The 26531-nt window shown below is 42.9% G+C and overlaps 4 protein-coding genes and 1 non-coding gene across 9 annotated transcripts; 3 read left to right on the top strand and 2 right to left on the bottom strand.

Annotated features, from left to right (window-relative positions):
* The first annotated feature begins 1303 nt into the window (after positions 1 to 1303).
* Positions 1304 to 9112, top strand: LOC4328601 (leucine-rich repeat receptor protein kinase MSL1-like). Its single transcript, NM_001409382.1, has 3 exons — positions 1304 to 2723; positions 4247 to 4353; positions 5043 to 9112. Exons 2-3 carry the CDS (start codon positions 4342 to 4344, stop codon positions 8979 to 8981), a joined length of 3951 nt encoding a protein of 1316 aa, NP_001396311.1. The 5' UTR covers positions 1304 to 2723; positions 4247 to 4341; the 3' UTR covers positions 8982 to 9112.
* A 2224-nt stretch (positions 9113 to 11336) lies between these two features.
* LOC4328600 (non-structural maintenance of chromosomes element 4 homolog A) lies at positions 11337 to 14850 on the top strand. 3 transcript variants are annotated; one of them, NM_001409380.1, is made up of 7 exons: positions 11337 to 11652; positions 11750 to 11830; positions 12515 to 12755; positions 12862 to 12958; positions 13429 to 13645; positions 13748 to 13839; positions 14224 to 14850. In NM_001409380.1, exons 1-7 carry the CDS (start codon positions 11547 to 11549, stop codon positions 14470 to 14472), a joined length of 1083 nt encoding a protein of 360 aa, NP_001396309.1. In that variant the 5' UTR covers positions 11337 to 11546; the 3' UTR covers positions 14473 to 14850. The 3 variants fall into 3 exon arrangements, with proteins under 3 accessions (NP_001396309.1, XP_066163090.1, NP_001396310.1); XM_066306993.1 differs by having other exon boundaries at positions 12520 to 12755; positions 14224 to 14732; NM_001409381.1 differs by lacking the exon at positions 11750 to 11830.
* A 342-nt stretch (positions 14851 to 15192) lies between these two features.
* LOC4328599 (zinc finger CCCH domain-containing protein 14-like) lies at positions 15193 to 18903 on the bottom strand. Of its 2 annotated transcripts, NM_001409377.1 has the most exon segments (3): positions 15193 to 16147; positions 17012 to 17072; positions 17655 to 18903. In NM_001409377.1, coding segments are annotated over 3 exon segments (903 nt in total). In that variant the 5' UTR covers positions 17725 to 18903; the 3' UTR covers positions 15193 to 15375.
* On the bottom strand, positions 18707 to 18903 carry LOC112938049 (U2 spliceosomal RNA). Its single transcript, XR_003241098.1, has one exon. It is a non-coding gene; the product is annotated as a U2 spliceosomal RNA (small nuclear RNA).
* A 701-nt stretch (positions 18904 to 19604) lies between these two features.
* On the top strand, positions 19605 to 26229 carry LOC4328598 (citrate synthase 4, mitochondrial). Of its 2 annotated transcripts, none has more exons than XM_066306991.1 (20): positions 19605 to 19742; positions 20110 to 20187; positions 20279 to 20341; positions 20485 to 20526; positions 21153 to 21218; positions 21308 to 21373; positions 21865 to 21978; positions 22088 to 22151; positions 22823 to 22905; positions 23120 to 23169; positions 23255 to 23332; positions 23432 to 23560; positions 23648 to 23690; positions 24429 to 24515; positions 24699 to 24800; positions 25061 to 25168; positions 25248 to 25298; positions 25405 to 25478; positions 25600 to 25651; positions 25772 to 26229. In XM_066306991.1, the coding sequence occupies exons 2-20, from the start codon at positions 20137 to 20139 to the stop codon at positions 25865 to 25867; spliced, it is 1419 nt and encodes a 472-aa protein (XP_066163088.1). In that variant the 5' UTR covers positions 19605 to 19742; positions 20110 to 20136; the 3' UTR covers positions 25868 to 26229. The 2 variants fall into 2 exon arrangements, with proteins under 2 accessions (XP_066163088.1, NP_001396304.1); NM_001409375.1 differs by having other exon boundaries at positions 19608 to 19742; positions 20107 to 20187; positions 25772 to 26194.
* The last annotated feature ends 302 nt before the right edge of the window (positions 26230 to 26531 follow it).

Below are 26531 nucleotides of genomic sequence, written 5' to 3'. Positions count from 1 at the left end.
CATGTGTTTGTCTTTTCTAATTGAATATTATTGGACAATTAATGAGAAAGGCGTGTCCGAGATATAAGGGTAACCACAATATTTATTTACCAACTTGATAGTAACGTGGGTCTCAATATCCGACAATAGTTGTTATTAGCAGGTTTCATAATGTTTAGTGCTGAAGTGGTAATTAAGATGGGGTTCACATTTAATGCTACTTGAGAAGATTGTTATGCATACACGAGCAAATAGTATATTTTAATGGTTTATTGCTAGTAGTAAGCATACTACTCGGTTATAACTACCATCTCTACCACAATGTATCTTACCAGGTAAGAAGCTAGCATTAATTGCTTATTACCCATTTTATCCTCATATTGTGGTTACTCTAACAACACCAAATGGTTTTGTCCAAGAATAAATCTACAGTGCGTGGCTTTACTATATATACTTTACCTTTACCAATCTATATCATCATGGTAACTCACCTTTTATCCAAGCTGCTAGGGATATCAAAAGCATCAGCAAAGATGCGATAGGGTGCATAGGTGTTGATTCTAGGATTACGGGTCTGCTTATTTTCACTCGGCTATATATTTATCGAAGCTAATGGTTATGAGGTTAAAGTGACGGCATTAGCGAGACGCGACACGTGGCAACGATAATCTGTATTTAGTAAAATTGGGTGTCGGTATGGATTGTCTTTTTGACAATATTATTATCCGGTGCTTTCTTTAAAGGTGGAGTCATCTAATATTAGAACTTTGCAGTGGAGTGAAAAAACCATTTCTGGATTTTCTACTTTATTCTTAGGGGCAATTGTATTCTTGCCCCTACTTTCATTTGCAATTGTGATTTTACCCTTACTTTTTAAACTTTGTGATTTTGCCCTCACTTTTTGACGTTGAATGGTCTGTTTGCCCCTGGTTTAAACGTCTGTTAGGTGGACTCAGATTAAATGAGTTTAAGAAAATAAGAAATTGACTTGCAAAATGTAAAAAGACATCTCTATCCCAAACCTTTCAACCTAAGCCACTGCTGACTCCTCCGTCCCCGATTCCTAACCCTCGCGAGCGGTGGCGGCACACGCGGGCAAGCGAGAGCGAGGAGCGCGCGGTCGTCGCGGAGGAGCGCGGGGTGAAGCAGGCTGGGCCGGCGCCAAATGGCGATGTCAAGCTGAGCTAGCCCGTCGCCGTCCGCCGTGGTGGTCACTGGGCTCGTCGGCATCGGCCTCGGCTATAGTACCCGAACCGCTGCACAGCAGATGATCGAGTACATACGTACTGTTGCATATGCGTAGCTAGCTAGGCTGCCTTGCCACCATTAGCATGGCCGCGAGGAGCTCGCCTGAGGCATGATGGTGACAAGGAGGAGAAGAACAGCAAGGAGAGGAGGAGAGGAACATTTGAGTTTTATTGTCTTTTACTTTTTCTTCTTTGTCACTCCCCCTTTAGTTTTTATTTTTCTTACTGCCTTGGACTATTGGTTGGTTCCTAAACTGGACAGGACCAACAAAGCTATTCTGTTGTTGAAAGAAAGAGATGAGAGTAGTGTTTCTTGTTTGCATATTCATAAATCCCTTGACTGTTAAAATGATTAAACATGCAGGGCAAGTTCATACGTCAGGCATTGAGGCATTGAATTCATACCTCAGTCCATAGTGTTTCTTAATTAATAAATCCCTTGATTTTTTTTAAACATATGCTGGAGAATCGCATTTCTTGTGTAGTTACAAAGTTGGATTTCGTTGTTAAAATAATTAAGCATGCAGGGCAAGTTCATACCTCCGTTTTCTACTGTAATCGTGAAACACAGCCAAAACACAAAGTCCTCACAAGCCAAATCTGCAAGGGCATAGATGTCCTTTTACCTGTCAGTTAACACCATTAAAGTCCTCCTGACGGAACAGGGGCATACCTGAGCTTCAGTTCAAAATAGTGAGGGTAAAATCACAAAGTTAAAAATACAAGGGTAAAATCACAATTGCAGTTGTAAATAGGGACAAGAACACAATTACCTCTTATTCTTATGATTGTATCGGGTCGACATGCTCCACCCAATGGAGGTAAGTAAGGAAAGTAAGCTCCCTCCAGTTATAATGCCCTGCAAATTTAGCAACATATTAGTGCTATTGTTAAGATGTACCAAAAATAAAATACAACCATTTGTGGGCAAGAGAAAACAGATAACATTAGCAGAGCAAAAAATGGCATCCCATTTCACTGCAGTAAAAAAAAAAACAGAGAGAAACGGAATAGCAGAGGCTACTACAGGGCACCGCACAGTGCAGCGGCCAGCAGTGCAGTACACCACTGCAGAGTGCAGACGAAGGCAAGCGTGGCTGCAACCGCAAGCAGCAAAAGCAAAACCCCGGAAGCTTCCCCCAAAATCTCTCTCTCCCTCTCCCCACTATAAATCCTCCCCTCTCGTCGATCGCCATGGCTCCCATGCTCTCGATCGCCTCCCGCTCGCCCTCGCCGGCGTTGATTGCACCTCACGCCTCCGCCCGCGCCACCGGTCTTCGTGCTCCGTTCGCCGGCAACCGCATTGTGGGGTGGGGGTGGGGGGATCAAACCAAATCAGGTACGGATCGTAATCGCGCATCGATCTGTGTCGTCCTGTTCCTGCGCGTCCGCTCCGGCGAGCCCACGCAGGCGCCGCGGGATCCCCCTGCTGCGGTAGGCGGCGGCGGCTGCTACGTCCGGCTGCCGGCGCCGCCGCGAGACCGGGACGCGGTTTTGGTAAGCACGATCCATTTCTTTCTCCCCCGAATTCCGACCCGCTCGTTTGGTTGATTGGTTTCGATTCGGTCGTGCGGCCTCGGGTCACGTACATTTACTTCTACTACGAGCAAGCCTAATAATACAGCCGACTTGTTGGTTATAAGGTTCTGTGTAGCATTCTCTCAGCCTACCCATATAATAGTTAGCTCCTTACAATTAATACAGGGCTCACATGTCTCTCTCGTAGAGTTTCTTGGTTCCTGTGTCTAAGCCGGCTGTAAGTTTATAGCCCGCTTCTCCTCTCTCTCCTCTCTTTTCTCCTCCACCTCAATATTTAACCGGCTTATAGTCTACTATTATACTTGCTCTACTACGACCATAGCAGTACAAGCGTGCAGTTTTGGAGTTTATTAAACTTTAAAGTTGGAGTAGTTGTACTACTATCCGAAACGTAATTAGTAAGCGCAAGTCAATTCTACTATCGGACAAGTAATTACGTTTCGGTTAGTAGTTTTTTAATATATCTCTCGTTTAATGCGAGTAGCGGCTTATAAGACAAAGACATGTGTACAAGCGGCGATAAATAACTATAGACTATAGAGTATGGACCTTATATTTCTACTAGCTAAATAATCATGCTTTTATACGGATTAAAACAAATTAAGGTTTTTGGGACAATTTCATTCTAGATGAAATAAGATAGAATCATATGTAGAAGGATTATTTTATAACATTAAAGCATGTAGAGTAATTGGAAGAAAACATGATGGGGTAGTCGGTAAATAAAAAAAAACTTGGTGAGGTGGCAACATTGCTCTCTTTTATAAGGAGTATAGATTCTTAGCGGCCCAAAACTAAAGTTAAAAATGGAAAATTACGAAAACCTTAAATTAATTATATATCTCATGGGATTTAAATTTGGTTGCTGCTTATAAGCCAACGAGGGTCTAGGAACCGATAAAATTTGTAAAACCAAAGGGCGATAAATAAATCTCAGGGATACGAACACATATGCTTCAGCCAGTGCCCGGTGGATAGAAAGGCTATACATAGGAAAGGGAAAAGAGACTTGCAAAAATACTATTGTTCTAGTAGAAAGTTTCATGTTGGTAATTAATTTAACTTTTTTTTTGATCAAAGGGCCTTAACCCTCCATTTCCATTAAAAGAAATGTCACAGTTTACAGCAGAAAAAAAAAACAGACTTAATTTAACATTTGTCTCAGTTCTTCAGCAATTGAAAGTTGTTTCGTCTGGAGTTGGGATAATTTTACTAGTTTTACAAAGGATTATTCTGTGGGACTTGAATATATTAACTTGCGGTTTTGAGTTTGTGCCGTGTGATGTCGATTGAAGTGTGGATTGGTCCTTTCTTTCTTGAATATGTTGCCATCTGCTTTTGAAATGTTGGCACTCTTGACAAATTGACAAAGAAAATATTAGGCTTGTTTGCTAATCATTTCTTATTTTCTTGTAGTTGTATGTAGTCGACGGTTCCAGAAAACTGAGTAGCTGACAGGTGCTGCCTTTTTCTTGTTGCAGGATTTATTTCTCAAAGACTACCATTTCAGATTACTGAAGTTGGGCGATCTGCATAACTAGCACGGTGCCACGGTTTTTGAGAAGAAGAACGAGCAATGGTTCGACAGGTACCTGGTTTAAGTTCTTTCTTTCAGCTGTTTGCCTGGACACTTCATTGCATTGGGTCGATGTTCTGGGCTGTCAAGAACTCTGCTGCCTGAACAATGATGTTTTTTTTGTTTATCTAGTTAGTTTGCATGTGAAAATATCATTAGTTTATTCATATTTATATTGAATTTTTATTAGACATATTTACTGCATTTCTTTAGCTTTGCTATTACATTTACTTCATTTGTTGAGCAGATATGCATAAGCTAGATTCTTCTATCTAAAAATATGTATAAGCTGGACAGCCCCCAAATACATAGCCTTGAGTAGAAAACAATACTATATCTCAAAATATAAGATTCATAGTATCAGCTATGCCTATACCATACACATCAAATTCACTGTATCATAAAAAACGAGATTTGGAGGGAGAGGCGTTCCTCCAACAATTAAATAAGAAATTGTGAGCGTGTTGGGGATTGAACACGGGATTTTGGGGTTAAAACCACACATCCCTTGCGCTGCATTATCAAGTGCATCTCAAATTCACTGTATCATAGTCTACCTGTAATTGCTGAGCATTTGCAAATTAGAACCTTGAACATAAGTCAAGTGTTATAATTCTTTCCTTCAGCTGTTGGTATTGTTATTGATTTTGTTACCTGAATAACGATGCCTTTCATTGTAACTCTCCCTTTCCTTTTTCCAGTATCACGTTTGCTTGTTCACTCTACTTCTCTGCTTCATCCCTATCACTGCTTTGGCGGAATCCGATATCAAGAATTTATTTGCTCTGAGGAAAGCAATCGCTGTTGGAAAAGGCTTCCTCCACAACTGGTTTGAGCTAGAAACTCCTCCATGCAACTGGTCAGGTATATCATGCGTGGGGCTTACTGTTGTGGCCATAGACCTGTCATCTACGCCACTCTACGTCGATTTTCCATCACAGATCATTGCATTCCAGTCACTCGTTCGGCTCAATGTAAGCGGGTGCGGGTTTTCCGGTGAGCTTCCAGAAGCCATGGTGAATCTGCAGCATCTCCAGCACCTAGATTTGAGTGATAATCAGCTTGGTGGCCCTCTACCTGCCTCATTATTTGACTTGAAGATGCTGAAAGTTATGGTGCTTGACAACAACATGTTCTCTGGACAACTAAGCCCTGCCATTGCTCACCTTCAGCAGCTCACCGTGCTATCCATATCCACGAATTCCTTCTCTGGAGGCCTCCCTCCAGAGCTAGGCAGTCTGAAGAACCTGGAGTACCTCGACATTCACACAAATGCATTTAGTGGATCAATACCGGCATCTTTCAGTAATCTATCTCGGCTCTTGTACCTTGATGCAAACAATAACAATCTCACCGGATCAATATTCCCGGGAATAAGAGCGTTAGTCAACCTTGTCAAGCTCGATTTATCGTCAAATGGTTTGGTGGGGGCAATCCCCAAGGAGCTTTGTCAACTGAAAAATCTGCAAAGTTTAATCCTATCAGACAATGAGTTAACTGGAAGCATCCCAGAAGAGATTGGTAATCTGAAGCAGCTTGAAGTACTCAATCTCCTCAAATGCAATCTCATGGACACCGTCCCTTTGTCGATCGGCAATCTCGAAATCTTGGAAGGGCTTTATATATCATTCAACAGCTTCAGTGGTGAGCTTCCAGCATCTGTTGGTGAGCTACGCAATCTGAGGCAGCTGATGGCGAAGAGTGCAGGGTTCACTGGGAGCATACCGAAAGAACTCGGCAATTGCAAGAAGCTTACTACTCTAGTTCTGTCCGGCAATAACTTCACTGGCACTATACCTGAAGAACTTGCAGATTTAGTTGCCGTTGTCTTGTTTGATGTGGAAGGAAACAGACTCTCAGGCCACATTCCTGATTGGATTCAGAACTGGAGTAATGTTTCATCTATATCGCTTGCGCAGAACATGTTCGACGGACCTCTACCGGGTCTTCCATTACATCTGGTTAGTTTCTCTGCAGAATCCAACCGGCTGTCAGGATCTATCCCTGCCAAGATATGTCAAGGCACCTTTCTGCAGATACTTAGATTGAATGATAACAATCTGACCGGGAGTATCGATGAGACATTTAAGGGATGCAAGAACCTTACTGAGCTAAGCTTGCTAGATAACCATCTCCACGGAGAGATACCAGAATACTTAGCTTTGCTACCACTGGTGTCACTTGATTTGTCACATAACAATTTCACAGGGATGATCCCTGACAGGTTATGGGAATCATCAACCATCTTGGACATCTCTCTCAGTGATAACCAGCTAACTGGCATGATCACAGAGAGCATTGGTAAGCTCTTGAGCTTGCAATCGTTGAGCATCGACAGAAACTACTTGCAAGGACCTCTCCCTCGATCGATCGGCGCTCTAAGGAATCTGACAGCACTGTCTCTCAGTGGCAACATGCTATCTGAGGACATTCCAATACAGCTCTTCAACTGCAGAAACCTTGTCACATTGGACTTGAGCTGTAACAATCTGACAGGGCACATCCCCAAGGCCATATCTCACTTGACAAAGCTCAACACCTTGGTCCTGTCCCGGAATCGGCTGTCAGGCGCTATCCCTTCTGAGCTATGCGTGGCTTTCTCGCGCGAGTCCCATTCTGAATTGGAGTACGTGCAACACATTGGATTGATTGATCTGTCGCGGAACAGATTGACTGGTCACATCCCGAGAGCAATCAACAATTGTTCTATACTGGTAGAGCTACACCTGCAAGACAACTTGTTAAGTGGCACTATACCTGTGGAACTTGCTGAGCTGAGAAACATAACAACCATTGATCTATCTTCCAATGCATTGGTTGGACCTGTCCTTCCATGGCCTGTACCATTGGCAAGCCTCCAAGGCCTTCTTCTGTCTAACAACAGACTCAGTGGCTCCATTCCTTCTGGCATTGGCAACATTCTTCCCCAGATCACAATGCTGGACTTATCGGGTAACGCGCTTACCGGCACTCTTCCATTGGATCTACTCTGCAAAGAGAGCCTAAACCACCTGGATGTCAGTGACAACAACATCTCTGGACAAATCCCATTTTCCTGTCATGAGGACAAAGAATCCCCAATCCCACTGATCTTCTTCAATGCAAGCAGCAACCATTTCTCAGGGAGCCTGGATGAATCGATCTCCAACTTCACAAAGCTGACCTATCTTGATCTCCACAACAACAGCCTCACTGGAAGATTGCCATCAGCAATAGCAAGGGTCACTTCTTTGTACTATCTTGACCTATCAAGCAATGATTTCAGTGGCACCATCCCTTGTGGTATCTGCGGTATGTTTGGCCTGACCTTCGCAAACTTCTCCGGTAACCGCGACGGTGGCACTTTCACCTTGGCAGATTGTGCTGCTGAAGAAGGCGGGGTTTGCGCCGCTAACCGTGTCGATCGAAAGATGCCGGATCATCCGTTCCATGTACTGGAAGCAACCATTTGTTGCATTGCAACGGCCATTGTCATTGTGCTGGTGGTGATCCTGGTGGTTTATCTGAGACGACGGAGGAAGATGTTGAGAAGGAGGCAGTTTGTCCTTGTCCCTGCCGGTGACAACGCCATGGCTGACCATGAGACAACCTTGAGTAACAATCTTTTGGGGAGGAGGAGGATGAAGAAGAGGGAGCCACCGAGCATCAACCTCGCGACGTTCGAGCACGCGCCTGTGAGGGTCACCGTGGACGAGATCATGAGAGCCACCGGGAATTTCGACGGGATGCACGTCGTCGGCGACGGCGGCTTCGGCACCGTGTACAGGGCGGAGCTCCCCGGCGGCCGGAGGGTCGCCGTCAAGAGGCTCCACGGCGTCGGCCGCCGGTTCCAGGGCGGCGAACGCGAGTTCCGCGCCGAGATGGAGACCGTCGGCAAGGTGAGGCACCCCAACCTCGTCCCCCTCCTCGGCTACTGCGCCGCCGGCGACGAGCGGTTCCTCGTCTACGAGTACATGGAGCACGGCAGCCTGGAGGACCGGCTGCGCGGCGGCGGCGGCGCGGCGCTCGGGTGGCCGGAGCGGCTCACGATCTGCGGCGGCGCCGCCCGCGGGCTCGCGTTCCTGCACCACGGCTTCGTGCCGCACGTCATCCACCGCGACGTCAAGTCCAGCAACGTCCTCCTAGGCGAGGGCCTCCAGCCGCGGGTGTCCGACTTCGGCCTCGCGCGGATCATCAGCGCGTGCGAGACCCACGTCAGCACCGTCCTCGCCGGCACGCTCGGCTACATCCCGCCGGAGTACGCGCTGGCGATGCGGTGCACCGCCAAGGGCGACGTGTACAGCTTCGGCGTCGTCATGCTGGAGCTGCTCACGGGGCGGCCGCCGACGTGGTCGTCGGCGGAGGTGACGGCGGAGGGTGACGACGAGCGCGGCGGCGGCGGGAGCCTCGTCGGGTGGGTGCGGTGGATGGCGGCGCGCGGGCGTGGCGGCGAGGTGTTCGACGCTTGCCTGCCGGTGTCCGGCGCGGAGCGGGAGCAGATGGCGCGGGTGCTCGACGTCGCCCGCGACTGCACCGCCGACGAGCCGTGGAGGAGGCCGACCATGGCGGAGGTGGCCAGGAGGGTGGGGGCGATCGAGGCGATGGAGTACGGGCCTCTGGTGGTGGCAGTGTCCAGTGGCGAGCCGCCGGCGATGCCATGATCTTGCTGCTGCTATACTGTATACTGTAGTGCATCATGCTCCTTTTTGTGAATTAAGGTGTTTTGATCTCATCTTATATGCGGACACAGAGATGCAGCAGAAACTCAATTTTTTAACAAGTTCATACCTCACAGGCATTTCATCAAACACCTGTTATGCGTGCAACCAACCCGCTCATTATAACCTCATCTTTTTTTTTAATGCTTATCCTTATAAGTTAATATTTAAAATTTTCAACCTTAAATTTGAATTTCATTTTAGGTTTTTTCATCGATGTTTACATCAGTTGCACTTGCAGCACAACCAAACAATTTGGCGGTGTTTCATGCAAAACAAGGTGATAATATTAATTGAGTTTTAGTTATTACAAACTTAAAAAATGGATTAATCTAATATTTTAGAACAACTCTTATATAGAAAGTTTTCGTACGAAACGCACCGTTTAGCAGTTTGAAAATTGTGCCACGAGTATTTAAATTTTCATCCACTTGTTATAGAATAAACTAACGGGACCAAATGTAATTCCATCCATCCCACCTGCGGTTTCTCCCATCTACAAGGGCTAACCTTCTGAGCGCGCTCCATCTCTCTCTCTCATAACAGACAACTTTCATTATCCAGATTGGAAACCAAGCCCAACAGCACAAACACAAAGTCTTAATACTCCGTACAAGAACAAGAACATAACACGACTTCATTGGGAATAAGCGAAACGACATATTTGTAAACGAAAAATAATTTACGAATAAAACTTTCATATATGTGATCTTAGCGATATAAAAGCAAAGACTGAAAAATAAACTTCGTTGAAATAACCCAAAATCAAATCTAAATTTAAGGTTGAAAAATTAAATTTAGGCTGATAAACATAAGCATAAGCGAAAATATGAGACCGCACGAACCTTCTACCTTCTCTTGACAGTCTTTTATCATGCTATAATGCACCACATGTACCCCTTATGCCAAAATTAGCTCTAAAATTATATTTAGTGATTTAAAGTTTGAATGCCACTGACAAGCCAACAAGTAAACTACAGAGCAAATTAATATGGTGCAATCTGTCATCTTCCAATGTTGACATCCTCTTGCTTGGCTAGTAACCACGTTTTAGGGCTTGGTCCGGAGAGCTTAAAATTATGGGAAGCAGCTAGTTGGTAGCTTCTGAGAATCTACAAAACTTGGGTTTTCCAACTTATGACTTATAGTTCATTTTCTAAATTTTACAATTACAACTTTTCAAAATCTAAACCAAAAGCTAGACTGCTTGGGGAGCTTCTGATTATAGAAGAAGCTGCAGCAGCTTGAAATTGCCTCCACCTTGACAGCTCGGTTCTGCTAAAAGACCGCTCCTGCAATCGAACCAATAAAAAACCGGTGAACATGCCAGTTTTTCCTTGAACCAGTGGCGGGTATTTAAGTATCGAACCGGTTTTTATTTTTCCTATGGCATTATGACAGGATGAATTTATTATGTTACCACATCACATTTATTTTTTTTAATGTTATGACCATGTAATAATAAATATAATGGTTTATTTATGCATATTTTCACCAATTTGTGATGGTTATATATTAAAAATAATACAAATTAAATGTAATATTAATAAATAAAAAACCAGCGGTCGAACCGTTGACCCGGTGGTTCGTCCGGTGAACCAATGGCTAGAGCGGATCGACCCTCGGACCGGTTTTTTTACTATGCCTCAAACATGTTCTTAGAAACCAAAGAAACACTACTTGTATACAATGACAATCCCTCGATTCCGATGTATAGCTGGACAATAACGACTCTTTTTATTCACCATGGTTTGGAACGAAAACTTTGGTTCGAACCAAAGCATCTCGGAATATAATTCCGTTTTTTTATGTTCCGAAATCCGAATGGGACCGAATCACCGCGAGTTCTGACGCAACTGATAAGTGATAACCAACCAACCAACCAACCAAATGTTTGAACCAAAATCGGGAAGCCCGGCAAAATCCTCCCAAATTCGGCAAATTCCCAGACCTCGTGCCCTACCTCAAAATAGCGAGCGGGAATCAAAACCACACCTGAATTCTCAAACCACAACACACACACACAAACAGTTGGTCCATAGCCCTATACTCACTGACATGTGGACCCCACTTAAATAAACCCCACGAGCCCACTGAAGTACTGAACCAGACGCGTAGGAGTACTCTCAAACACAACCCGCACGCCCGTCGTCCCGCTCACTGACATACGGGCCCCACGAAGCTCTAGAAAAAAAATCCCTAGCCACCGACCTCCACTCCACCTTCCCCACAGCCACTGACAAGCTGGCCCCACCCAAAAGCGAAATTAATCTCCCCCGAGCCGCAAGGATTCTCCTCGGGAAGGCAGGGGCTTTCAAATCCGCGCCTCCCCTCTCCTCCTCCGCCGGCTGCTTCCCCCCCACGAAATTTCGCCCAAAATTTTCCCTCTCGCGCTCGCGCTCGCTTCGCCGATCGGGGCTCGAGTCGAGGCCGCCGGGGCGAGCGCGTTGGGGATTCGGAGATCTGGGGGGAGGGGATTAGGGTTTGGGAGCGCCAGGTCGGTCCCCGATGGCGGAGGGCAGCAGCGGCGGCGGCGGGAGGCAGCAGCAGCAGGGGGTTGCGGAGCGGCGGCTGCTCCGGTCGCGGTACCTCGCCGTGAAGAATCTCATCAGCGGTAGGGGGCTCGCCGTGGGGGTGGGGTTTGGTTTGGTTTTGGGTGTGCGGGGGTGTGTGATTTGAGCTGTTTGTGCTGTGTGTTTTGTCCGCCGCAGATGAGAAGGATGACATGGCGAGGGCGGGCTCCGACACGTTCGCCGCCATCATCACGCAGGTGGACTGCCTGCACGAGCTCGGTATACGAAATCCTCCCCCCCTTTCGCCTTTGCTAAACCGTGTGTTTTTCTGCAGTTTGATGTGGTTATCCTTGCCTTGGACTCGCTGTTTCCGATTTGTATTGCATTTGAGTCACAGATTAGAAAGACATCGTGATATTTGAACCTTATGCTTAGGCTGTTAGTACTAGCTGCTGAAGTGGCTGCTGGAGCACTTGTTGCAGGTTCAGAAAAAAGAAGAAGGCATATTAGCAAGTTGTTCATCTGCATTGTATGTGTAGTGAATCTCAGCAGGATCTCAAAACATTGGTTGGTCTTCAGATAACTGATATAGCATTATTGCGAACTACTTCTGGTTTATTCTACTGTTGACATTTTACTTCAAATTGCTACTCGAACATCAGAGCATCAGCATGATTGCATTTAGTTTCGTTGGTTGTTCTCCCATGCTAATGTTGATGTAATTACTCAGTTCCTATCTTCTACAAGACCAATGCTTTGTAATTTGCCTGCATGATTGCATTTCTTGGCAAAACTTGGTGTTTATTGCCATGTTAATATTAGAAGTTCAGAACTCACTGTCGCATTCCAAAATTAGTACTAGTACTTCGAATAGCTGCTTATGATATATTTTACTGGTTTGGATCATTTAAGCATAAGTGCTATATGAAGTACACAAAATGATGGCATCCTTCTACAATGCAGTGCAGAGGCCTAGGGAGCAAATAGCTGATGCAGAAACTCTGTTGGACATTGCAAACACTTTGGTAACATCCGTTAGGTCTCAGTCAAGTGAAGGAATCACTCCCTCTGATTTCGTAACAGCCATGCTGAAGAAATTTGGGCAATCAGGGGGCCTTGATTCTGAGGCTGCCTCATTGCGCTGGGGGGATGTTGGGCTTTCTGTGTCCCATGTCTTCAGGGCTGCACCTGGATGCTGCACTATGTAATGAAGCTCTCTTCCGTCTTTATATATGCGCATCATTTCTTGCTTTCTATAATTCTATCCGCCTGGCAAATGACTTAAACAACTCAAATCTGAATCTTTACAGGCTTGGACCCATGAATACAGAAGTAAAACAACGGAAGGCTGTGGTTGCCAATAGAAAACGGACTGCGAGGCCAACGGAAAATGCTCGTCCTGAACAGGTAGCCAACTAGGCAACTAGCCATATGCTATTCTATATTACAAAGGGTATGATAGATACCAACAAAACCATAATAGCCATCTGTGCATTTCTTTCATCATGGTATTCATTTTTTCCCTCCATTAGTCTCTGAGGTAGTTAACAGGTCTGGTGCTATTGTTCATGCCATAACAGGTCTGGTGCTATTGTTCATGTCATTAGCTGGAACTTAACATATCTATCTTACTGATTCCATTTTGTAATTGTATTGCTTACATGTTCAAAACCATAGAACGTTTCTTTAAAGGAACATCTGGAACAGAAACATTTATATTCCTTGTCCACTATCAAGTTTCTTGTCCGTGCATCTGGCAGACTGATCTTTTTTACGGCAATTTATTTTGTTTATACCTGGATGCAATCACTGGGCTTGTATACTGTTCCATGGCTTACTCTGAATAGCACATTGATATGATGCTACCTTGTATGCAGCTTGCTGAATCTTTGGAGGGAGTAAAGACAGACACTGATAGGAATGTGTCTGTCATATTTGATATCCTGAGGAGGAATAAAAGGGCAAGGCTGGAGAACATTGTTTTGAACAGGCGTTCTTTTGCCCAAACTGTTGAGAACGTTTTTGCACTGTCCTTCCTAGTTAAAGATGGCAGGGTGGCAATAAACATAGATGACAACGGGCATCATATAGTCTGTAAGACCCTTTTCCGCTGCCCTCATTTGTTTCCTTAAATGATATGACAAGATGCCGCTTCTTTAGTGACATGTCTAAGATAATTCTATTGGTCCTATGCAGATCCTAGAAATGCTCCTGCTGCTAGTGCGATAGCCTCAGGAGAAGTCTCCTACAGCCATTTTGTTTTCAGATTTGATTTCAAAGACTGGAAGGTATGTTAGTAGTTCTTTTTGTTGATAAACCTTCAGATTTTTGACTTTGATTAATCAACTTCAACTGTAGAACTGTACAAAATTCAACTTCAAGATCTGATATATAGAATTATTCTTAAGTTTTACCACCCCATTTTGGGATACTGGTTTTCTCAGGAGTGAGTGCCCTTTGTCTTCATTTATCTGATACCAATCCATTTTGTTGCTGTACATTAGGCCTAAGCTAGAGCTTAAGCTAGGAAGAAAAATCCTTGTGTTGATTTTTGTTTTGGCCAGCTCCTCTATAAAATGACAATTTTTTTCGCACGCCTTTTCTCTTTTTATTTACAGTTCTGGGCATCAACTAATCTACAATTGGCCCTCTTTTTTGTCATCCATTTCCAGCTTATGCAAGAAGTCGTTCCGGACGGGGAAGAACTGATGCCACACAGGAACCCCGAGAACATCCCCTGCGCCGAAGATCATGACCAGGCTGATCCACCGGAGCTATGCGCGCAAAGAACACCTATCAGGAAGCTCACCCGGAACCGGGGCCTGGTGATGCAGCAGGACCAGATGGTGGTCGCGGAGACGCCCGAGGAGAAGCAGCCAACCTCCAAGCGGAGGCGCCTCTTCAGAGACCAACAATCTTGAAGCGAAACCCCCCCTGCCCTGCTCGTCGGCTGCTGTAGTTTTTAGCACTTTAGCGTGTGCGCCTACCTGCTCTCGTGTTGTATGTAGAGGGAGAGATCTATTATAAGTTATAATAGCCCGCTGTGGTTTTGCCTAGTGTCTGTACAACAGTCGGGCGACATAGCTCATCTCGTGCTAGCTCGTGTAACAGCTTAGATGTAACTAATGTTCTTCTTTTAACTCTATTAGAATTTAGATCAGGCAGCTTCGATTTTTCCAAAGATCGGTGGAATTGTACTCTTGTAGTGTGACGAAAGATCGCTAGAATTTGCTCCTTAGAGGAATGTAGCACCAGTGGCTGCTGCAATCCTTCCGAGGTTTTACAAGGAGCACCAGTGGATACAGCAATCTTTCTGGAGTGCTTTGATTGCCAGGTACGCAAGTTAGCCTTGACCCATAATTCTGAGCTACGACTAAAAAGATTATCTAACCAACATGGTAATAGTTTCACATTGAGGTAGAAAAATGAAAGTGAAGACACATTGGGGTAGAAAAATGAAAGTGAAAACACATCGAGGTACGAGGTAGCAGTTTAGCAACAGGAAGCGCAGACAGCAGATCATCCTTGTTTGGGTAGTTCCAACAATCAACGAGACTGCTCACTTTGCCAGAGAAACAGTCACAGTAGCATTAATTTTATGAAAAGCATAGTAATCATCAACCACAGTAGGCTTTAACATCGCAGGAGAAAAGGGATAACATAATCACATAACCAGGCGTACGAGAAATAGCTCAAAAATAAAATGCAATAAAGAATCCAGAGGTAAAACAAGACAGCACATAAGCCTAAACGGTCAGAAAATTCAGCATCAGCCCTCAAAGTTTCGAGTTACAATGACTAATCGCTACAAACCACAATGGATCTCAAGCAGCAGCTGATTTCCGAAGCTCATTTTCACCATGGGCAAAATGGCACCTGTCGCCAAAAGTGCACGACCCTTTGGTGAAGTTCTCGCACAGCTTGGTCTTGAAGTTGCTTCCGGGGCCTCCCCCGCGGTGGGATCCTCCCACAGGTTTCTTGCCTTGTGGAGGGGCACCGCCACCGATGCTGACAATCAGCTCCCTCACCATTGCACTAGCGTTCTTGATCTGATCAAATGTGCCCTCAAGCTCAATGTTTTTCAAGTTGGTGTCTGATTCATGATCACGGATGGCCAGCTTGGCCCCTGTGACTCTGGATATCTGCTTTGTGTTAACCCCACCCCTCCCGATTATGCCACCTGCAAGAGATGCATCAACACTGATCTTGGCTGTGGCCGAAGCGCCAAAGCTTGCTGGAGTGGACATGGCAGGGCTAGGCATTGGTGGAGGTGCAAAGTGACCAGTGGGCCTTGGTCCCATTGGGGGAGGCATTGAGCTATCCATCAACATAGGCTTGCCGAGCTCCCTCTCACCGTGCGCAAAGTGGCACTTATCCCCCCATTTGCATCCCTCTGCAGTGTTATACTTGTTGCACAGGCGAGTCTTAACAGTGGGTGTTGGTGGCCCATCAGGAACAGCATTTCCCATTGGCATTCTTCCTGGAGGCGGCGCAATAGCTGGACCACCAAGATTGGTCATCTTTGCAACAGCTTGGTAGCCACCAGGGAAGTGGTGGAGGAAGTGGCAACCCTCACCAAAGGGGCAACCAGAGGTACTGCACAATAAGAATATCATGAGTGCAAGCAAAAAGATGCTGCAAATAATGTCCTAATTGAAGAACTACACCAAAAGATTTCATTGTAAATGCAACTGATGTTTACTTGGAAGATTCTAATATGTGAACTTTAATAGGTCAACATCTCATAAACAATGATTGGAAATGATATTAACAAGTGAAGAACAAATGTTAAGATGCAGTATGGACTGGAGGAGATTTCTGGAACCACCACCACATTTAAAAACAACATGGCAGTAAACTACATTCTAAATGTTGAGCTTGACAATGGGTGCTAATAAGAGATGTAGACCATATGCACAAATTTTGGTAATGACTCATAACATCATAAGCTTGATAGAAAATAATTTCAGGAGCAACTATTTACGGAAGTATAGATTCAAACCATACAGTAGTAAAATTTATCCCTGCATGTAGCAAATGTTAGGATAAATATTATATGTTACAAAGGACATAAGTGGCAGGATTTCAAAATGTGAGTTCAGTTGCAGTTCCCAAGTCATGTATTCAATCTTCTTTTCTCAATTTGAGCAGATGAAGCTGCATCATGATATTACTGACAGGTTGTTCATCTGACAAGGAGTTACATATCCTTAATTCCTTATACTGTTGCATCTTTCACAGGTTCAAAGTGATTTCGCGCAACTGTGCGCATTCCAATTTTACTCCAGTGAGTGTTTCTTAAGCTTGGATTAGGTACAACCTGTATCACAATCTTTACTTGATTCATGTGTTAGCAACAATACAATTCTTTTAGGAAAAAAAACAGAAGCAAAATTTTAATGAAATAACCATGCATAATAAATGTTACCAGGTGGAGTTCATTTTAAGTTGGATTATAACCTGAAAAATTTGGTGCATGGCTTCGATTTGCTTCCTACACCGGTTTGAAATGACTCCGATTCTGTTGCATCAAATTAATTATGCGTTCCAAGTTAATAGTTGTTGATTTGCTAATCTTTGGTACACAAGAGAACATTAATACTCCTTTTAACTACTTTTACGTTCCTACTGCAAAAACAGTGCAAAAATACCGCATTAATTGAAGCAGCTACTACACTCTTTATCAACTACCCACAGCTTCCCTCCAAGTTTTTAAAACCCATAATTAATTCAAAGTACGCCTTGAAATGAAGAACACGGAGCAACGAGACCACCAGATCTGGTTTAAGCAGACCAACCAATCTGAAAAAGAAAAACACATGCCAACTCGGCGAATCTTGGAAGAAAAACTACAAAAACATTAGCTCGCCTTTACGAAACGAGAGTCACATCCGCTCTTAGTCTCTCTCTCTCTCTCTCTCTTTCCAAACCTACAAACCCTAGCAGAATAAGCAGCAAAAGGGCACGAATCGGGGAGGCTCCTCGATCTAACTACGCAGCGAGGAAACCAAATCTCGCCGCGGCGGGAGAGAGGGGGATGCGATTCGGGAAGACGAGAGCAAAGGTCGGGCACGGGAAAGGGGAGGAGAGGGTTGCGACTCACCTCGCGCGCGCTTCCCGCCGGCGCCGTTCGCACCGTCGGGCTTGCCCCTCTTGCGGCCGCCGACTTCCATCTCTCGGCTCCCCCACACCCGCGCCCGCGCTCGCGCTCGCGCACGCCGCCTCGGAGCTCGGCTAGGGTTTCCGGCTCGTCGCGGCGGCGGCGGCGGGTAGAAGGCGGAAGGGATTGGGTGGGCGAGAGGAGGTGAGAGATGTGGAGTTTGGAAGAGAGTGGTGTGATGTGTTGGGCCGCGCGATGTGGAGTGGAGTGGTGTGGTGGGCTTTGTGCCTTCGTGGCTGGATCAAAGCATCGCCAACTCACTGTTCTTGGAAAAAGAATATAAATGAACTGCACCCCAATCTTGCAAATTGAAATAAAAATCATTTTCTCGGATTTAAGGTCCCATTCGTTTCCAATGAAATTATTTGAGTGAATAATAAGAAGTTAGGGCACAAATAATAAAAACATATATTAATATGTGATTAGTTAAGTTTTAGTTATTTTAATATTGCAATATAAATTTATTTGATATTTTAAAATAATTTTTATATAAAAGATTTTTTTTTATAAAACACACCTTTTTACAGTTTAAAAAAATTGCTAACAAAACCGGAACAGAATATTACCCCCTCCGTATCCTATGTATCCAGGTTCATTGCTAGAATTGAATTCTTTGTAGGACAGCAGTAATCAGATTTATTGTTAGAATTATTTTTTTTTAGGACAGAGTATTAATCATCAATAGAAGTGAACTGAGCCTGATAACTTCCCAGTGCAATCGAAAATCAATTTCTGGGTTTTTTTCTTGACAACGTTCCACTTATTGCCCTATACTGCATAATAATTTTGCAACAAAATGTCAAATAACTTAAAAAATACTCCACGTTAAACACCTTTTTATTTTGCAACAAAATAATATCCCACGTATGGTCAATTAACCTCGTAAATCGAAAATCTAGGGTTTAAGTCTAATGAAAGATAACAATCGGCCTGTCGAAAAGTCTGATGGGCCAAGCGTAACAAACGGCCCTTTAAAAATTTAATTGATGCTTTGGTTGGGGTGCACCAGGCCCGGGCAGCAGTGCAACGACTGGGCGACGCGCGAGGGCCCCAGTGGCTAGCCACTGTGGTGGGCCCTCCCTCACAAAAAATAAATTTAACATCGAAGTGGGCACATGGCCCACATATCAGATATTAAACTGATAAGAACAGATACTACACTTGATCTTAGCCAAAAGGCCGAGAAAGGTATGAGTTGCTCTCCTGCTCTGGGCCTCCTCTTATACACGCTCCTCCGCCCCGCCTCGCTCAGAATCCGCGAGGTGGTACTAACATTGAGAACGAAACCGTATCAGCTCCTCCCTCTCTCCTGCTGCGTTGTTTGGTTGGGCCCGCGTCTCTTGGTGGGCCGCGCAGAAATGGGCTTTTCATAGCCCAAATCACTCTGGATTTTACTTATCTTTATTTTATTTTATAAGTAGTTTCATGTTTGCATTTTTAAGCGTGGCGTGATCCGTGTTCTGTTCTTCTTGCGGAGCAAGCCTGCATTCCAATTTTTGCCTGGGCCATCCAAAATTCAGCAATTTATTTATCTGTTTCTACTTTTGCACCTGCTGAAAATTAAAACTATTTTTAACAAGCTAATTATTGACCAATGACGTGGCTGAACAGTCACAGGCCTTCTTCCTCCCCGAAGAGACACCAACCACGCGATGATAATAATATATTTTATATATTTTATTTTAGTCATGGTCGTATCTAATTTGTCTTCCTGTTTGCAATTTGCAATGAGGTGTCAACTACCTCATTCTAGAAGCAATTTGAACCCAAACCTTTTGGAATCAATTTGACCAAATTTTACTATCTTTATTGACCAAAGTGTAAAACGGAGAATTTTTGAGGGGGCTAAGTGCGAAAAGTGCAGGAAAAAAATGGGCGATTTTTTTTTTATTTATAGGCGAGGAACAATCGCTCGCTCGGTCGCCTTCCCCTTCTTCCTCCTCTCCGGGAGCGCTTTGAACAATCGCTCTCTCTCTCTCTCCCTCCCCGATTCGATTCAATTCGCGACGCCTCCGTGAAATTCTCCAAAGCGTAAGTGCATTTCATCTCTCCCGGTTGCGATCCTGTTCGCCGTAGGCTGTAGGATTCCTGGGCGGGTGGTTGTGTAGATGGATTTTTTTATGTGGAATTTCGGTGGGTTTTTTTTCTATTGGATTTTGGTTTTCTACGCGGGGGATTACGAATTGTGGATCCGTTGTAGTTTCGAGAGATTTAATTTGCTTTTTTTAATTATTATTTTTTTCGGTTTGGGAGGAATTGTTTGGAATCGATGTGGCGATCTGTTCCTCCGCGCGTGCGCGTGGTGGTGTTTAATTATTTTTTTGCGGGATTTTGGTTGATTTTGGGATGTATTATGTTCTGACGAAATCGTTTACTTCGTTGTTTGTTTGCGCAGCAGCTTGCCCTGTAGCCGCGTGCTCCGGCCATGGCGTTCTTCAGGGGCCTGACCGCGGTGTCGAGGCTTCGATCCCGCGTGGTGAGCCATCCAACATCTTGCATGCCTATTTTCTGGCGATGCGTTTGCATTTATGTGCGCTGAAAAATTGTTCGTTGCTTTGTGTTGTCAGGCACAGGAGGCCACCACGCTTGGTGGTGTGCGATGGCTGCAGATGCAGAGCGCATCTGATCTTGTAAGTCAATTAGTTTTTGTTCGTTCGTGCTAAATGTGTGGTTGAAACTACCAGTTACTATGTGCCATCTGTGGCTAGGCTCGAAAGTGGGGAATGTGCTCTGAAAAAAGATGTTTGATTGTGTTTCTAAATATTATATGCAGGATCTCAAGTCCCAGCTGCAGGAATTGATTCCTGAACAACAGGTTTGTTACTTTCTAGCACGTCTAATAATTCACACAAAGTTGGAAAGTATATGGCATCCAGTTCTTTATCTACCCTTTTTGCTTTACTGCTTTAGCCTGTAGTGATATCATCTTCTTGCTTCATGCGATATTGTGTGAGGGCATGCTTGCAACTTCCAAATGTTGTGGATTATCTCTTTTTTGTAAAAGCTGTGCTGGCGCATGGAAGCAAATGCTGCATGAACATTGCATTACACCATTGTTTCAGCACCTTCAGAAACCGCTCATCACAAAATGTGTATATTTTGAGCAGCCACTAGCTTTGTGTTTTCTGCACTATTGAAAATGCATTACAAGATTGGCATATCAGGTTATTGTTTTCTTCACAAGTTTAGTTTTGCACCAAGCAGTAATCACAATATTCAGAATCTGTATCAGAGAAGACCATAATTGCAGCTAGTTGCATGCTCCTATCATTATGAGGAAGTCATCATGGTTGATATAAAATAACTTCACCATTTCACTGTTTACCTAAAATCCATATATGAGTTGCATGCCCTGTGCTTTGTCTCAACCATCCAAGAGTGCCAAATTCCTGTCAAATACCAGGAAAGAAAAGCTCAACTCACTTTACCATTCTGTTACAGGACCGCTTAAAGAAACTTAAATCGGAGCATGGAAAGGTCCAACTTGGAAATATAACAGTCGATATGGTATGCTTTTGGTATTGATTATTTATGGATTGTTTCTCAAGGGTGTCCTTTATTGATTGGTCTAAAATCTTAAATGGTGTTTATCCAAGGTCCTTGGTGGGATGAGAGGGATGACTGGAATGCTTTGGGAAACATCATTGCTTGACCCGGATGAGGTATGCTTGTAAACTATAATGCTACGATACCATAATGGCATAATATAGAAGCAAATTTGGATATTTTGTCTATGTATATCTTGAAATTGGAATGTGCAAAAGTTGGAAAATAAAATAGATGAATGATGAATCACCATATTTTCATGATCTCCAAGCAAGTGTACTAACAGTTGAGCATGATCCGTTCAGTGCACAGTAGGAATGACACAATGATTGCTCATATTTGTCAATCTGAATCAAGTTCTGTAATCAACTTTAGCACATTGATTTAAAAGAGGTACAGGGACTAAATAGTCTAGATTTCTATAGTCATTATGTAGGAATGTGCTTCATTACAAGAGTTTGATGCTTTTATGATTTATTTTTTAGGATGGCGGCTTTTCTGCAGATTTTAAGTTAGATTTTTAGCTTAGTTTGACTTTGTGAAATTTAAACGTGCATCACTCTATATCTTGCTGTTGGATGTAAGTCTGTACCTCTTTCCTATCCAGGGTATTCGTTTTAGGGGTCTCTCGATTCCAGAGTGCCAGAAAGTGCTGCCGACAGCAGTTAAAGATGGGGAGCCTTTGCCTGAGGGTCTACTTTGGCTTCTTTTGACCGGAAAGGTTTGGCTTCTTTTGTTTAACTGTTTTTCTTGTAAACTTGGTTTTCCTGTTCTTATTTTTGTCGGCATTTAGCTGCTAGTGTGGACTGATAGGTATTTGTTTGTTTCAGGTGCCAACCAAAGAGCAAGTTGATGCTCTATCAAAGGAATTGGCTAGTCGTTCGAGTGTTCCAGGTCTGCAATTGTCTCTTCTGGTTTATTGCATTATTGTTTGCTCAATTAGTAAAAAAACCTAGATGAGTTTTATGTCATTATCTTATTTCCCTTTTCTTAGAAGATAAAAAATATAGTCACGGATACATACAGAGATTATGGAGTTTTTGTTCCTACGAAGCTTTATTCTGCAAGTACCATAAACACACCAAGTTTCTTGTATAATGTTCCCCCAGATGGTTCTTTAGTTAGTCAATTTGAAAATAAATTGAAGCTACTGCATTATGAATTTCTGATAGTAATCTGAGCTTTTAAGGTTAAACTCTTCAATTGCCTGAAAATATGAAATGTTGTTAACTTAAGCCTATATTCTTAAGTGTATTTGATTTATTATTATTTTTTTTTGCTGGGCAAGTGTAGTTGAAATTTGAAAGGCAACTGTAGAAAGTTTTTTTTTTGGGACTGTTCCATGATGTTCTCTATTGACTTCAGTTTTCTTAATCCTGCCTTTGATAATGATATAGCTCATTTAAGTATTCATCTGTGATAAGTTGATTTGAGTTTTTGTATACTCAATCATTGGAAAAATATGTCTCAGGGCTGCATTACAAATTTGTGCTTCTGTAAACATACGGCATGTTACCCACTTACCTACTTGGCACTTATTCGATTGACTTATGATACGGATGCAGGTCATGTGTATGAGGCAATCGATGCTCTTCCTGTAACTGCTCATCCGATGACCCAGTTTACCACAGGAGTGATGGCACTTCAGGTAAACCTTGTAGCATATATCACTCATCTGAAATAAATACATATTCTGTTGCCACTTATTTGAAGGTATATTTATTTTGGAGATGGTGCATGTAAAAAAGACAATCATTTAAAAAAAATCCATTGATAAAACCCTCTTATTTTGCTGTTTGTAATTCTTTCTAGGTCTCCACACTTAATTAATTTGCCTTTTCTATTTTAATTCTTATTTGCAGGTGGAGAGTGAGTTTCAAAAAGCCTATGACAAAGGAATGTCAAAATCAAAGTATGCTTGGGATTTATACTGCCTCCAAAATTGCATTAGTTGTTGAATGGATTTTCCATGTACTGACCTGGTGCTATTTTAATAGGTTCTGGGAGCCTACCTATGAAGATTGCTTAAATTTGATAGCTCGCCTTCCAGCAGTGGCTTCATATGTTTACCGGAGGTAGCTTTTTATCAATTCATTCACCATCTTTACTTACCAGGCAATCTGTAAAAATTTTCAACTGCAATAGCAATAATGCCGTTTTCTGGTTCTCTGAAGGATATTCAAGGGAGGGAAAACTATAGCAGCTGATAATGCACTGGATTATGCAGCAAATTTTTCACACATGCTTGGGTTTGATGATCCCAAAATGCTTGAGTTGATGCGACTATATATAACAATCCACACGTAATTCATTCCATCCTTGTTTTAGTTTCTATTTATTTCTAAAAGACTTGGTTTGATTTCTTTTTCCTTTCACCTGTGTTCTTCCAGTGATCATGAAGGTGGAAACGTCAGTGCTCATACTGGACATCTGGTAATTTTTGTATTTCTGGTTTCAATGCAGTTTTTTTCTTGTTAGCATTGCCACTATTGTTGTAAACCTGCCAATGGATCATTTCTGGCTGCTACATCATCCTTGTGCCTTTTTACATATGTTACACTTTTGGCATGCACTATTGCACTGGATGCCACTTTAAGCCTTTGATTTGCTTTGCTGTTATTACTATGTATCGGAGATATATTAATAAGCACTGATAAACCAAACTAGCCATTTTAAGGAATATGAACTAGGAACAAAACTAAAACTTAAACTGCTTTTAGCTGAGTTCTTCATTACTTTAACTGTTATCTTGAAGGATCATCTGCTTAGTACTCATGGAGTCATTAGTCTTACATTTTATTGTCTAATAGCATCAAAGCTATGACTGAAAATATGTATCTATTTCTGCTAGATAGCTATTGTATGTCTAGGAAAATCCTGGTGTATCAGTATGGCCTTTTAATGCATTAGGAAAGGTAATATAATTGGTTGCGCTGTGATCCTTGATCCAGTTAGCTGAATCTCTATCTTCAAGGTAGAAGTGGTAATGATAGTACAAGGTAGCCTCTTAATTTGCCGCAGAAAACCTTGCAATCCGTTATCTTTAGGATTTATCACTTATGATCTATGACTTATTTTCTTTTGCTGGCAATTGCCTCTCTCTCTCTCTCTCTCATGACTCATCTATGGGCACTGACCTCTTCATTCCGTGCTCATGATATTCAATTACAGGTTGGAAGTGCTCTGTCAGACCCTTATCTTTCTTTTGCAGCTGCACTGAATGGTTTAGCTGGACCGTTGCACGGCCTGGCTAATCAGGTATGCTCAGTTTGTTGTACTGGATCTTCTCTGCCACATCCTGCTAAACAAGGATTCACTGCATTGCATACTCAAAATATGTCGCAGATTATCTTTGGAAGAAGGAACATAATGTTCCTTCCATTTTTAAATTGATATTTTAGTGTGTGTGTGTGAACTAACCATAGTTCACATCCAATGCAGGAAGTGTTGTTGTGGATCAAATCTGTAATAGGTGAGACTGGTAGTGACGTTACAACTGATCAACTCAAAGAGTATGTGTGGAAGACACTAAAAAGTGGAAAGGTAGCTTATCTCCGTGTTATATTTCTATTTGATGAGGAAGTGCATATCATCATGTTTTAACTGAAATGAAAACTCAACTTTCTGAGAGTTCATTGCTAAGCAGTGGTTCTAAGTTTGTTATGTTATATTGGATCTGTTTTCTTTAGCTACTTATATTATACAAACAAATGATTTCTAATGATCTGGAATAAACATTCTCTTTTTGTTGAACTCTAACTGAAAAATTCACAGATAGTATGCCATGACACATTCATTCGTAGGTTGTTCCTGGCTTTGGTCATGGAGTTCTACGTAAGACCGATCCACGGTATACATGTCAGAGGGAGTTTGCTTTGAAGTACTTGCCTGAGGATCCACTTTTCCAACTGGTTAGTCTAAATTCTAGCTGCATGGCTCTCTTCAGTCCCACTGTCTCAATAGGATTTATATCGACCTATCCTCTTTCAGGTCTCCAAGTTGTATGAAGTTGTGCCTCCTATCCTCACTGAGCTTGGCAAGGTAATGCTACTAGATTGATCAATAATTATTGCTCCTTTAATTACGGCTCCTTCAGTTTACTTCCATCTCATTGGCTAAGAAATAAGAACATCCTTCACATTTTCAGGTCAAAAACCCATGGCCTAATGTTGATGCTCACAGCGGAGTTCTACTGAACCACTTTGGATTATCTGAAGCTCGGTATGTTTATCTGTATTGGTTAAACAATCTAATGCCATGTCTAATTTAATCTTGAACTTATGATAGAGTAGCAAATCTAACTTTAGAACGAGTACTTAAGAAAACTTCTCTAACTGCGCAGGTATTACACTGTTCTTTTCGGAGTTTCAAGGAGCATTGGAATAGGATCTCAGGTATCTCTCACTTTCCACTTTCTACCTCATTTCTTTGGATCTTCTCTGCATTTTGTACTACAATGCAGAGGATCCTTCTTCATTCTATCAACCAATTCTTTCACATTATCTGTGTCGCAGCTCATTTGGGACCGTGCTCTTGGCCTGCCGCTCGAAAGACCGAAGAGTGTCACCATGGAGTGGCTGGAGAACCACTGCAAGAAGGTTGCTGCTTGAAGCTACACACGCCTACACGGCTGCGTTTTTTTTTTTTTTTTTTTACTCTTTGAGCATCTTTGATGCTAATAACTGAGCATAAACTCGAAAGAGTTAGCCGCATTTTACCCTTTTTTCCCCCGGGCCAATAAACAAGAGGAAGATGCTCTCAGCTGGTAGGATTTTGTAACCGTCGTCAGTTGGTATGCTCAAAGTTTATCTGCCATTGGGCAACAATGTGATTAGTTTTATTTTGCTTAGAGCTTTTTTTTTGTTCGTTGCTGAACAACTTTTTCGAGCATTTTAAGTTTGCTCGAGTTAATATACCAATTGCTGGTTACGGTACATATAACCTACTCTTCAAGGATTTTTTTTTTGTTGAATTTACAAGTGCAATTCATTTTCTTTCACCAGTCTTCTGCTGGTGCTGGTTCATCTCCACCTACCAGCATTTGGAAATCTTAATGGTGCCTACGCTTTGTGTCAGACAAGTTTATTAAGACCTTGTTTAGATGGGACTAAAACTTTTAAGTCCCCATCACATCGAATGTTTAAACACTAATTATAAATATTAAATGTAGACTATTAATAAAACCCATCCATAATCTTAGACTAATTCGCGAGACGAATCTATTGAGCCTAATTAATCCATGATTAGCCTATGTGATGCTACAGTAAACATTCT

The sequence above is a fragment of the Oryza sativa genome, chromosome 2, assembly GCF_034140825.1.
Source record: "Oryza sativa Japonica Group chromosome 2, ASM3414082v1".
Lineage (NCBI taxonomy): Eukaryota > Viridiplantae > Streptophyta > Magnoliopsida > Poales > Poaceae > Oryza > Oryza sativa.
This window is presented reverse-complemented; position numbering and strand designations above follow the sequence as displayed.

Coding starts and splice junctions, on each gene's coding strand:
- LOC4328598 (XM_066306991.1), top strand. CDS start 20,137: ATGGCGTTCTTCAGGGGCCTGACCGCGGTGTCGAGGCTTCGATCCCGC. Junction 25,299..25,404: donor TCCTCACTGAGCTTGGCAAG/GTAATGCTACTA, acceptor TCACATTTTCAG/GTCAAAAACCCATGGCCTAA. Junction 25,479..25,599: donor TTTGGATTATCTGAAGCTCG/GTATGTTTATCT, acceptor CTAACTGCGCAG/GTATTACACTGTTCTTTTCG.
- LOC4328600 (NM_001409380.1), top strand. CDS start 11,547: ATGGCGGAGGGCAGCAGCGGCGGCGGCGGGAGGCAGCAGCAGCAGGGG. Junction 11,653..11,749: donor CGTGAAGAATCTCATCAGCG/GTAGGGGGCTCG, acceptor TGTCCGCCGCAG/ATGAGAAGGATGACATGGCG. Junction 12,959..13,428: donor AAAATGCTCGTCCTGAACAG/GTAGCCAACTAG, acceptor CCTTGTATGCAG/CTTGCTGAATCTTTGGAGGG.